This window comes from Microcebus murinus, chromosome 2, assembly GCF_040939455.1.
Source record: "Microcebus murinus isolate Inina chromosome 2, M.murinus_Inina_mat1.0, whole genome shotgun sequence".
Classification (NCBI taxonomy): domain Eukaryota; kingdom Metazoa; phylum Chordata; class Mammalia; order Primates; family Cheirogaleidae; genus Microcebus; species Microcebus murinus.
This window is the reverse complement of record NC_134105.1, coordinates 4,060,688-4,073,851: the sequence shown is the minus strand read 5'-3', so window position 1 is coordinate 4,073,851 and position 13,164 is coordinate 4,060,688. Positions and strand designations below refer to the sequence as shown.

Here is a 13,164-nt window from a genome sequence, read left to right as displayed (position 1 = left end):
GGGAGAATGCTCTGGAAATTTAAATTTTTAACTTTCCATTTTGCTGAGAGAGCAATGAAAATGGATAGTATGATATTCCTTTCAGTAGTAGTTAAATAGTTAAAAGAGAGACCTGTGTATGTTTCCAACATTCATTCATTCAACTGCTGGGGCTGCAGCAGTTGCTAGGAAGGCAATCTGCTTGTCCTTCTCTTGAGTCTTCTGTCAGAGGAATCTTGTGATTCCATAGCTCTTTGCCTAGACCCAGGCAACCGACAATCTTGATCTCGTCATCTTCTATGTGTTGTATCCCCACATGTCCCCACCAGATCGTGAGTTTCCTAGAAATAAGGACTGTGATTTATTAAGTCTTGTGCTTTACTTGTCCTGGGTATTTAGCAAATCTGGCAGATTGTCCAAATAAGAGGTTGAAGCACAGGTGAAAAGATCAGATTGTCTACTCCATAAGGGCAGCGGTTCCTCTGCCTGTGTTGCTCACTGCTGTATCCCAGGATCTGATACATTCGTTGCCTGGAACACACCAGGCACTCAGTCATAGGCTGAATGAGTTTGAATAAACAGATTTAGACTTGGATTGAGTCTACCTAGGCACAATAGTTGAAGGCATTTATTTATTCTTTATTAATTTGGCAAGTGTTTTTGGAGTATCACCTTATGCTGTGGACTGTGTTAGGCACTGGAGATACAAGTCTTAGCCAAAATCAATTCTTGTATCAGGAGACTAGCTGTATAAAGGAAAGGCAGATTTCCAGTGAGAATTTTGAGTGACAAGTAACAGTTTGAAGAAGTAGAGAGAGCAAGATCATCTTTCTATCTGCTGTTTCTCTGTCATCTATAAGTTGGGACTCAAGAACTAAGACAAGTGGCGGGGGTCATAGAAGCCACAGGAGGAGTGTCTTGGCAAGGGAAGAAGGGGTCGGTGGTATCAGGCAGTGCACTGGGTTGGAGAAAAGTTGATTAGCTTTAACATGACAGAAATTGGGTCCTACCAGGAATTGTGTGTGTAGATAAACCAGAATCTTCATGCATATGTACTGAAAATGAATAGACCATTACATAATTATTTTCTTTAAAAAGCTCTTATAGTTCAGGCAGTTTAAATGTTTTTTAGTGAAATTACTATAGTTGAAAAACTTAAAGAAATGCTAAAAGGAAAGAACATAATCTAGTATGCCTTTAGGCTGCTTTGAGGAGAATGGGACAAGAGTGGGTATCCTGCTGGCTGTGTTAGTCCTGGCTCCACCACCTGTTGGCTCAGTGTGGTGAGTGCCTTTACTTGATCTTTCTGTGCCTCAGTTTCCTCATCTGTTAAAATGGGGTGACAGTAGTTCCTATCCCATAAGATTAGATGAGAAAATACTTTCATCACAGTGTTAGATAAGATAACGAGTGCATGGAGTGTGCTGAGCACTCTGCCAGTGCAAGTGTTTGCTAGGTGTGTGCTTTGTTGTTAATCCTGTTCCAAAGTGTTCTCCGTCTTCCCTGTCCCCCATCTCAGAACAGCTAGAACTTGGGGATGGTTCCAGAAGATTACCAGGCTGACTAAAATGATTGTGAGACTATATGTCCCTTTCTTGATTTTGTCTATTATAGCAGTGGTCCCCAACCTTTTTGACACCAGGGACTGGTACCTGTCTGTGGCCCAGGGGTTGGGGATTGCACTATTAGAGAAAGCAAATGCAGGGCTTGCCTTTTCTTGGTTTGTTTCCAGTTCTGTTGTTTGGTGTAGTTAATTAACTAAAATTGTTGTTGTTTTAGCTACATGAAAGTGGTTATGATGCCGGCAAAGCCCTGCAGCGCCTGGTGAAGAAGCCTGTGCCCAAGCTGATCGAGAAGTGCTGGACTGAGGATGAAGTGGTGAGCATGAACCTGCGTTTGCCTCATGTTCTGGGTCACTGGGGCATTTGCTTCTTGGTGTGTGACCTCTCTGCTACTCAGGGAAAGGAGCTCATTCAGAAGATGCAGTTACGCAGAGAGTCTTTCCATGGCATCCATTAACCAAAAGGAAAGAGACTTTCTTTAAGCCTGATTATTGTACAGAAAGACTTGATTTTAGTAAGATTAGATTCCATAGATGATGGGAAAGATTTGCCCAAATTTCATGGAAAGACAGGAGAAATCTATTGTCACTCCTTTAAAAAGTGAATTTGAATTTATTTTTGGTGCAAGCTAGCTCACGATACCTCCCTATTTAAAGATGCAAGCATATTAAAATCAGTTGATACATAACCTAGAGTAGGATGGTGACTTGTGGGATCCCTAACCTGCTGAAGGACATTAATTAAAAGTAAGAAGCATAGACTTGCTTAAGTAAATACAGTGAGTTTTACATATCGATTCAATTGTTGTGGCCCATTGAAGGATGTGGGAAGAGAGAAATGTGCCCACAAATACACACTTGCAAACCCGCAGATTCCCATCCGGCATACCGAGTTCTCATGAAGCTACATCCCCATCTTGTGACTTGTAAAAGGTATTGCTATAAAAGACTTAACAGATTTCTTGTGCTTGTGCAAATACAGTTTTCAGTACGAATGTTACCACTTGACATTTGCCCTTCAAGTGGAATGAAATTTACATGAAGGCTGGCACTGAGACACATATGAATTCCAAGTTCCTCACCTGTGTGTTGAGAAAGTGTTTAGAAATTGTATGTGCTTTCCTGATCCTGCTCTCTTTCATTTATTCATTATTATTTATTGAGTGCTCATTGTGTGCCTAGTTCTGTGCTAGACAGGCCATATCAAGAAGAACACAAGGTCCCTCCCTAAAAGTCTTATGTTTTGAGGGGAAACCATCATAAATCAGTATGTGTCAAGTGGTGGTAGAACACCGAGAAAAATAGTGTTGGGTAACGAGGATGGGGAATCGCTTGGATGAGGGCACTGTCTTATGTAAGAGGATCAGGAAAGTCCTGGTAAGTGACATTTAGCTGAGACCTTAGCTAAGTGAGGAGGAGACCTTTTTGGATAACAGAGAGAAGAGAATTCTGGGCCCAAAGGTGAGAACATGCTTCACATGTCAAGAAATAGGCAGGAATGTATGTGTAGCACAGCAAGGAGAGGAGTAGTAGGAGAGGTGGGTGATGGGTGTTGGGGAGGAGGGTGTGTCCCAGAGGGAACAGAATCAGGTGTGGCCTGTGAACTCAAGGCCTGTGGGCCTTGTGATTTGCTCTGCACAGAGCAGCTTCTGAGCAGAGGAGTGGTTCACTCTGGAGGTGGGGCTCACTCTGGCTGTTGAGTCCAGTGGCCTGCGGGGGCTCCTGTCTGTGAGAGTCCAGGCTGGGGCTGGTGACCAAGTAGTGTGGGAGCAGCATGCTGGAGAGCAGTGGTGAGATCTGAGATGCACATGGAAGGTAGAACAGAGACTTTGTTCCTAGAATAGCTCTGGCTACAGGTGGGCAAGGTTGGGAGGAATGAGGACAAAACTGGGAGGCAGCAGAGATGGACAGAGATGGACTGAAATGGCCCTTGAGGGTTTGGTAATAGAGTGCTGTCACATAGTCCCTCAAGACTTTTTTTTTGAGACAGAGTCTCACTTTGTTGCCCAAGCTAGAGTGAGTGCTGTGGTGTAAGCCTAGCTCACAGCAACCTCAAACTCCTGGGCTCAAGCAATTCTCCTGCCTCAGCCTCCTGAGTAGCTGGGACTACAGGCATGTGCCACCATGCCTGGCTAATTTTTTCTATGTATATTAGTTGGCCAATTAATTTCTTTCTATTTATAGTAGAGACGGGGGTCTCGCTCTTGCTCAGGGTGGTTTCGAACTTCTGACCTCGAGGAATCCGCCTGCCTCGGCCTCCCAGAGTGCTAGGATTACAGGTGTGAGCCACCACACCCGGCCCTTCAAGACTTTAAATGTTATCAGCCTTGTGGTGGAGTTAGTGTAGCTGTTTAAAATGAAAAAAAATTAATATCTTACATGATTAGTAAAGAGGTGGAAACATCTTAAACATATTTTGATGTTCAGACAACGGCTAACATAATGACAATAAATTCAGTCATTTTGAGAAGTCATGTTGACATTGCTTTTCAGTATAAACATATTTTTGTGAGGAGATAAGAGATTTGATTAAGATTTTAAAATTCTACAAAGAGCCTTTGTGGAAGGAGGACATAAGGAGATGAAGAGGATGGAACAAGTATGTATAATGTGACCGTTTAACCACTCTTTCCAAGATTTCTTTCGCTCTCCTTGGCCTGGCATAGCACAGTCTGTAGGTCCATGTCAGCATGTATCTTACTCTCCTGCAGTTCTTGAGCATCTCCCTTCTGTCCTCATGTCCTTTGTCATTTTCTCTCCTCTCCCCACCTCTCTGCCTCTTCTTGGTGTTCCCCCACAAACCCCCTTCTTACTTCTGCCTCCAGCTCCTTTCTATCCATGACTCTCCTCCCTCCTTCCCTCCCTTCCTTTCTCCTGTGACCTTTCATTTCCTCTAGAATTTTAAAAATACACAGCACCAAGTCCTCTTTCCCTACTTAAAAGAAAGCTGATTTCCTTTTCCTACAGCACTTCTTTATGTCGGGCAAGACGTTGACTGTGTCCCCACTGCAGCTGCTCAGGGATTTTTAGCAGTGAGATGGGAAGGGGCAGGGGGTGTCTTACGCATCAGAAAGAGCCTGGCTTTATTTTGAAAAACAAAACATAACTCGAGTACGGATAATGATCCTTAACTGCATAAATCCATGTCAGTTTGGGCTCATTTTTATCATGTTTGCTTCTTGTTTTGAGAAATGTTTTGGCAGTCATCCAGCCCTTGCAGAGCCTAGGGATCAAATGGTTCCCTTATTTGTAGGAAGCGAAGCTTCACTTTCTGAAACCTCAACAGAGAGTAAGACAGAATGATTGAATAATTGAGAGATTGAAGGAAGCTTTTGATGAATGCATCCAAATCACATGTTTGAATAGATTTATGTGGCCACAAGACAGTCCCTGCCCTCTTTACCTGAGCCTGGCTATAGCTATGAAAAAAACCTCTGTGTTAATGTGGACCCCTCATGTTGAATTTACCACATTTTCTCACTTTAGAAATCACAGGAATAAGCAAAACAGATGTGTCCCAGCTAAACTAAGTACATGGGCCTACCTCCCTTTTTTCCCACCCTCCCAGTTTTCTATATACTTGGAACATTCTATAATAGTTATTTTTAAACTTTGTTGCCTTTAATGGTTGTTTCTCTTTTCATATATGTGAATACTTGGAAGCATCTGCCCCTGTGAGAGGGTTAGTGGAATAAGCACGTGAGGGCATGAATCCCCCTGTGGATTGGACAGGCTGGGCCCAGGTGCCTCCTGACCCTGGTAGGCTTCCTGCTCTGTGAAGAAACTAATCTCCATCATGCCAGTCTGGACCCTGACCAGTCTCCATGGCTTAGCTCAGTTCCTCTGGCCATCCCACAGCCATTGCTCCTCCTTCTGAACTGCATCTCCTGTTTGCATCATTTGTTGGCCGTTAATCCTTTGCCTCCTCATGCTAACTTCTGTGCTATAACTGCCAACTGTTTGTTCCCCAAAGTCTTTATTTCTGAGTTGATTGCCCTCCTCATTTATAAACTTATTGAGGATGAAGATTTATTAATGATGAAGATAATGTCTCTCCCTAGGAGGGGCTTAAACATTGGTGACTCTTTGTTCAAGGTTATTGTTTCAAAAAATTCTTCACTATAATTAAGATCATCTTTAATCTAGCCTTTTAAAACTTATAATGGTTAATAATTGTGAATCAACATCAAAGAGAAAAACTTCTACATATATCTAAAGCTGACCTTAACAGTTTTATTTTGGGAAAAATCTCCCAAATTCATTATCATCATCACCATCATCATCATCATCCTATCTCCCAACCACTTTTTCCTAGGCCTTTGGACAATCGTTAATTCTAGAAATCTTAGACCTCAGATTATATAATAGGAAGCCTTCCATTTCGTACTTTCTCTCCGTAATTTCCCTGACAGTTTGTGTGTATATAGATGTGGTTTTTCTAACTGAAGTTGCTTGAGGGCTAAAATACTTTAAATCTTCTTGAACTGAAGCCAAATTTATGCCAATTTCTATCAAATTCTGTCCTAGATCCTGCAGATGAATTCTGCTTCCGTAGAGTGACTATGAGAAACACTTTGTTAGGTAGCTCATGGCATATCTTTCAGGCCAAATAAACTGGGTCAAACCAGAGAAACATTCTGGAAGAAATGCCAGGCCAATTCATAAAGCTTATTAAATACAGTGGTGTGGGCGAAGAGGGAGCGAAAGCAATGGCTAGCTGCTCCCTGTGAGAGTTGTACTGATGCTTAAACAAGTTCATGTACGTTGTGCTAAAAGTACTCTACCTTTCAGGAAGTCATCTAAATCAGTAGAATTTAGGAATAGAAAGAAGAGGAAATACAGATTAGAACTTTAAAGAAAAAAGCCTCAAAACTGAAACCCTAGATTATTAGGTTTTTAGGTTTTTAATTAAACATGATGAATACATTCAAATATAACACAAAGGCCCCAGGCTGAACTGCACCTAATCGAAACAGATTAAGTCACCCTTTCATGCTTGGATAGTTATTAATTCTGTTTATTTATGCATGTGAGCTAAAGGTAGCATTTGCTGCTGCTGTGTTGTTGCTTATTGCACTGGGATTCCGTTGCTGCTTGATGCTGTGCTCTCAATTAGCATTCAGCTGTTGATTATGGAAATACTGAGGATGCTAATTGAATTCTTTTTAAAATTCAGGACCTGCATTTTCCTTGTAGAGTTTGGCTTGACTTGCAAGGTTGTAAGACTGGGTGCTCCACTGAGCTGTGCATTTCATCCTTTGCTTTGTATCCACTTGGCTGTATTTGGTTTTTGAAATTATTTTCATGTTGAATTAGCTTTCAGCAAAAATCCAGGTGTTGCACAAGGTGAAAGAAGGTTTTATTGCTTGTGATATTACTGCAAGGTGTTTCCATTTCATCTTGGGTAACGGTAGCTTTTATCTTGAAGTATGCCCCCATTAAATATTTTATACCAACTTTGATGTAATACATTGAGGTGAACAACCTAGCTACAACTAAACTCTGAAATTTTTACCCAAAGATAGTTAATCCATGGTGGTGATAAACCTTAATTGGCCATGTACATTGGTTCTGTTTACAAGTTCATAAATTTTAAAACATCTAAAGCTTCCTTCAGTGTAAAGCTCAGTGTATCATAAGTAGAAATGAAAATCCTTCTTTTAAAATTTACATGAAATGGCAAAGTAATTTTCTAAATTTGTAATCCAGTGAACCCGTGCAGCTGGTCAAGGAATTCCACAGCATACACACAGCTATTTGCGTGGTCTTTCCCCAGCAGCATCTTCAGATGCCTTTGTTATGCCCTTTTTGGAATGTCTGCCTGAGAAAACATCATTTTCATTGTTCACTCTTTTCAAGCCAGGCATCTGGGTGTGCCAGAAGACAGAGCTGCTTAGTGGGGCAAAAATACAATGAATTTTATTTACTATTTGTGTGGCAGCTGAAGAAAATGGAATTCACAGTACAATCCAAGTTAAGGTCCTGTACCAGCAGGAGGTTGTGGAGGTGAAAGCAGAGCACTGGGGAGAATGACAAAGGGAGTGAGGCTCTCCCAGCCTGCAGTTACCATCACGTGGGTTTAAAGTAGCCGTAATCCTGTGTTTTGTTTTGAAATTTTACATCAGCAGTGTAAGGAAGACTTAATCATACTTAGGAATGGTAAAATTTTGAGAGTTGTTGATCATTCTATATAGTCATTCAAGAAATGTTGATGATAGGAGAATCCTGTGGGTCATCTAGTATGAACCTATTTACTTTTTTTTTTTAGAATTTTATGCAAATTTTCTCTATTGTTAGAACAACATTATAAAAACATTAAACGGGATTTAAAACCTCACCACTAACACATCATCTCACAGTTTGCTTACTGGTTTCTTGCTCTCTCCTGTCTTTGTTTATGTACATACATGGTTTTATGTCATTTTCAATTTATGTGTGTGCACAGACTTGCATGTAAATTGAGTCATAACATTGAAATTCTCACTTTCTAAAAGACTTTAACATGAAAAATTTTACAGTTCACTTGGAAACTTTGCTATTCATCCAAAATATAGACACGGTTTATTTAGTGCATCACATAATAGGTCGATACTTAGTAAATTTTAAATTGAATCAAAGTAGATTTTTCTCTCTAACTGGCCTTCCTCCAATTTCAAACTAAATTGATACTGTTTCTTATGAACAACTAAATTCATAGATAGGGGAATAGGAAAAATAAGGGAAATAAAATGTAGATATATTACTCACACATATGTAATATACATACTATTTCATGTTATGTATTCTTTTTATAACCCATGATAAAAATGAGTCCTTGATATTAAAAATGAAAAATCTAGATTCAAGTGAGATTTGCCTAATGTTTTAAGTTTTAATAAAATTGGACTATGTATCCTGTGGTTAACTCCCATTAGCCTTTGAACCAAACCCTTCTTTAAGGAAGTCAATAGTGTAGATAGATTGGAGTTTATTGTCAAGTCCTTTCGGAAATGAGAGTGAATTAAAAATCAATTATATGTGCAGAGAAGTTGATGTAAGGCAGTCAATTCTGTGAATTAGTAGTTTGCAGAAAGATTCTACTGTTTAACAAGCTATAAAGAGAAATGTATTTTTAAAATCCTTTAGTAAATGAGGTAGGATAAGCATTAGAAGGAAAGAGATATTTCAAAAATTTATTTCAGTATTTCCTGTCTTTAGAAGTTACCTCTGGGTTAAATGTACAACTTCAACTATGACCTCACCTGTCATATACATGGCTTTATTACTTTCCAGGCTTCCTCTTTATGCTGTTATCTAAGAAGTTAGTATGCTCTAACTTCTCTTTCTTTTTAAACAAAGTCATTCTCTTTCTCATTTTCATTAACCAGTATGTTTTTTAAGTTCATCCCCCAGCCCCATTTTTAGAGCAAAAAATAAAAAATCAGTAATACCTTGTACGTTTCTTTGGGGCTTCATGTGTATGCATGTGTGTTTATGCATGTGTCTGTGTTTAGAGATTGGGACTATGTAGAACAGAAATGAGATGTGGGAATCCCACATTGAATACAACTGCACCCCAAATTATTCCTTGCTGCTAGGATAAGAGTACTTTCTATGGGACATTTTTCATTTTTGCTTGGGGGAGAGTAAGGGGGGGGGAGTAATCTTCAACTTGAAAGATTAATAAATACTGGAGCAGTGGGTCGTGGAAACCATGTTTTCCATCTCATTTTGAAGGACATGTAAAAGAATGGAGATAGCATACACTTTTGGCTACTCTCGATCATCCTTCTCTGTTCATTTAAAAAATGAGAACAAAACACAAGGGGGCTTGAGAGATTGCATTTCTCCAGTAGACAGAGTGGTTATTGTATAAATGATGAGGATAGAAAACGTTTTTTCTTCTGCAGTTTCTTAGCAACAGAACTGGAGTCAACTTTAATGTATATGCTTGGAACATTCTATGTATAGTGACATTGGAGCCTTACATTTTTGCAGGTGAGACATGTTAGACTGGAAACTGGAATTGAGGGTTTGGGGAAGGAAACAGGAAGTAAAAAATGTGAACCCTACCATAAAAGGAAGTAACTCGTTTAAAGCTGTCTTCTTCTCTCTTCTAGCATACTTGTCTTTAAATCTATAGTCATGCTGGGCATTGGGGCTCATGCCAGTAGTCCCAGCTGCTAGGGGGCTGACATGGGAGGTTCCCTTGAGACCTGGAGTTTGAAGCTGCAGTGAGCTATGATTGTGTCACTGCATTACAGCCAACAGAGTGACACCGCTTCTCTTAAAAAATAAATAAATAACAAGGGCCAGGCATGGTGGCTCACACCTGTAATGCTAATAATTTGGGAGGCCAAGGCAGGAGGATCCCCTGAGACCCAGAGTTCAAGACCAGCCTGGGCAACATAGTGAGACCCCTGCCTCTACAAAAAATTTTAAAAATTAGTCAGGCATTCTGGGTGGCATATGCCTGCAGTCCCAGCTACTCGGAAAGCTGAGCCAGTAGGATTGTTTGAGCCCAGAAGTTTGAGGCTGCAGTAAGCTATGATTGTAAGACTGGACTTGAGCCCCGAGGGACCGAGTGAGTCTGTGTCTCTTTAAAAAAAAAAACAAAAACACCCAAAACCCTAAAGTCTTTTTTAGGTAGAAGTAGCAATGGCCTTGGTAGCTCCCTAATTGCTGCCTTCACTAGGGTGCCAGCCTCCAGCCTATTTTTTTAAATCATCCCTAGTAGTGTTTTGTTAGTTATTATTCTTCCCCTAACACCCTGAGTGCTACTGACACTTAGACCTGATGTTTTAGCACCTGCTTTAGGATATTTTTCTAAAGTGTCTTTATATGGATGAATTTTAATGTGCTTTCCACATTTATAAAGCAAAGTATTGAGGTATTAGGAAGCAAAATATGTTTGGTAGTCATAGGAGAAGAATGATAGTCCCTGAAATTGACCTCACCAACTTGTTGTGGAGACTCAAGTCTGTCTCTCTGGGTCTACATTCCTTTTGTTTCATGTTGGTTTGGCAGGTGGCAAGCCTGCCAGCTTTCTGTGATTCTTGACTCTCTGTATGAGCATGAAGATAGGATGACCCCTTCATATTTATTATGCTACACATTCAGTCCTGATTTTAGATTACTAGTTGAAATTCATTCATTTATTCCACAAATATTTACAGAGCACCAACACTCTGCCAGCCACTATTTGATATGCTGGTGATACAGCAGTGAACAAAAAAGACAAAAATCCCTGCCGTCGTGGAGCCAACGTTGTAGCGGGGAAAATAGACTAAAACAAGGTCACTAGGAGACATATACAGTGTCTTAGCTAAGTGCTAAAGGTGAAAAACATAGGAAAAGTGATATGAAATATGGGATAATGGCGTTGAACGTTTACTTAAGGTAGTCTCAGAAGATCATTTTTGAGTAAAGACCTAAAAAAAATTGAGGAAGCTAGCATTACAAATATATAGAGGAAGAGTGTTTTGGGTCAAGGAAGCAATAGATGCAAAGGCCCTGAGGCTGAAGCTTGCCTGGTGGTGTGTTCAAGGAATAGCAGCGATGCCCCAGTGTGGCTGGAGCAGAGGAGGAGGGGATGAGGTCGGAAGGCCGAGGGGATCTTAGACCAGTGTGTTCACACCTGATTTGTACCTCACAGTTAAGTTATTGTTACTGAATTAGTGAGGAAGTTTTGAGGGCTGTTTTGTTTTCTCCTTCCAGAACATCTTCCATAACAATGTTTTCATGGTTTCAGTCATGTAGGATTCTGAGTCATGCATTCCTCTGACTCATTGTGTCAAGATCGAAGCATTTTGGATTTATAACTGGTTTAGATAATGTTTACTACATATGTTTACTGTGAGTTCAACATTGTCAGAAGAGCTGTTTTTCCTGAGTAGGCAACAAGAAAAATACCTAGAAAGAAAAGGCTACTTACTGTGCCTCTGTCTTAGAGCAGTAGTAACTCATGTCATTAGACATTTTCCAACAAATTTTAATTCAGGAAGTGACGACTGTGAACTACTTAACACTGTAGATATCATACTCTGGAATTATACCACCTAGTAGAAAGAGAAAGTGTTTTCAGAAATCTTATTTTCTTGGACCAAATATCCTGGCTTTGTGACTCAACTCAGGGAAGAGGCCCTCTAATATTGCTATTTGACAGAGGAGGCCAGCTTGCATTGTCAACTGGCATTTGTTTGTCTAGGCTTATGGTAATTATTCTTAATGTCTAGAGGATTAACGCTAAGTGCACTAATCAGAGTGCTGGACCAAGTTTAATGTTCTCTAGTGTTTTGTTGTTCTTCTTTCCCCAACACCCTCGTTTTCGTGAGAGGTTAAGCTGTTCATGAGGTCCTTTAGAATGAAGAGTGACCCTTTACTGATGGAGGCCTGGAAAGTTATCCATTCATCAGGGCTCTCTTGAAGATTTGCGTATACACACTTGTGTTGTGTGGGGATCTACCCCAGTGGGTTGTGATGCCATGTTCATTTGGTGCCTCCACACTAGACTAGGAAGTCTTGAGGGCAGGACTGTAGTTTAATTCTTTTTGTATCCCCAGAACCTAGCTCAGCACCAAGAGCAGGGTTGATAATTAGAAAATGTCATTTTATAGGGTTGAATAGAAGGGAAACCTCAAAATCACTTCAGTGGAGTGGCCCAATTGGGTGAGCTCCTGAGTTGCCAGCATCTAGGGAAGTTGCTTGTTTGACCAGCATAGAGCCAGGTCATGCTCTACACACTGGCAGAATTAACTGGATATTCCCCTATTCTTTTTTTCTTAGTAGCTTCCTTTGAAAGGAGCAACTAACCCCTTCCAATTGTCTGTGGCTTTATTTTCTAGATTCCAATGTGAAAAAATTGATTCTTTGCCTGATGCTTTTTAATAAGTGTGGTTGAGATGTTCTGCTGTGAGAGAAGGCATGATGGAGAGGGGAGGAAGGAGTTCCATAGGTAGCCTGTGTTAATCCTGCTCTTCTGATTAACACACCCTTCCCATACACCCTCGTACTTCCTTCGTTTGCCAGTCTTTTTCCTAAGGCTGCCTATTATCTTGGGCAGTTTTTTTGTGACTCTGATATGTGGGTAACAGATCTCTTCTCTCAAGTTTCCTGGAAACCTCTAGTGTGCTTCCCATATTTTATCACTTTTAGAATGTTTTCTTCCCTTGCAAAGGTCTTATCCCATGTAGTTAATCTCGGCACTGGGAAATAGAAGACTGTTAAATAAATATACCAAAGAACTATTAAGGAGGGGGCAGGGAAAGTTAAAAAAAAAAAAAAAAAAAAGGGAACCAAAAGTAGGAGAATGGACCAGAATTATACCATACTGCCTAAGAGCGACTAGTCTTCTAGCGCCATAGCCAATATTGAAATTATGTGTCTTGAGCCTGTTTTTTAAGGTATACTCTGACATTCTGGATCATTTTATTAACTATTTAAGAATTTTGCTCATAAGAACACTAGAAAGATGCTATTCTGAAAATAGGAAAATGCCCAGGGCACCCTGAACTATAGCTTTGTCACCATTGTCCAGTGTCCCTCCTGGCTCTGCTGTCTGAGGGCATGGGTTTCACTGTGGGTAAGGCACACTTATCTTCTTAAGAGGATGAGTCATGCTCTTCTCTCTCCCAGCTGGAGGACTC

The 13,164-nt window shown here is 40.4% G+C and overlaps 1 protein-coding gene across 7 annotated transcripts in view; it reads left to right on the top strand.

The window, feature by feature from the left end:
- RERE (arginine-glutamic acid dipeptide repeats) overlaps positions 1-13,164 on the top strand; it is a 405,018-nt gene that overhangs the window by 305,220 nt on the left and 86,634 nt on the right. For all 7 annotated transcript variants that reach the window (XM_075993756.1, XM_012791485.3, XM_012791482.3 and 4 more), the window contains one exon: positions 1,759-1,857. In XM_075993756.1, coding sequence (XP_075849871.1) covers positions 1,759-1,857 — 99 coding nt within the window. The remainder of the gene's footprint in view (positions 1-1,758; positions 1,858-13,164) is intronic.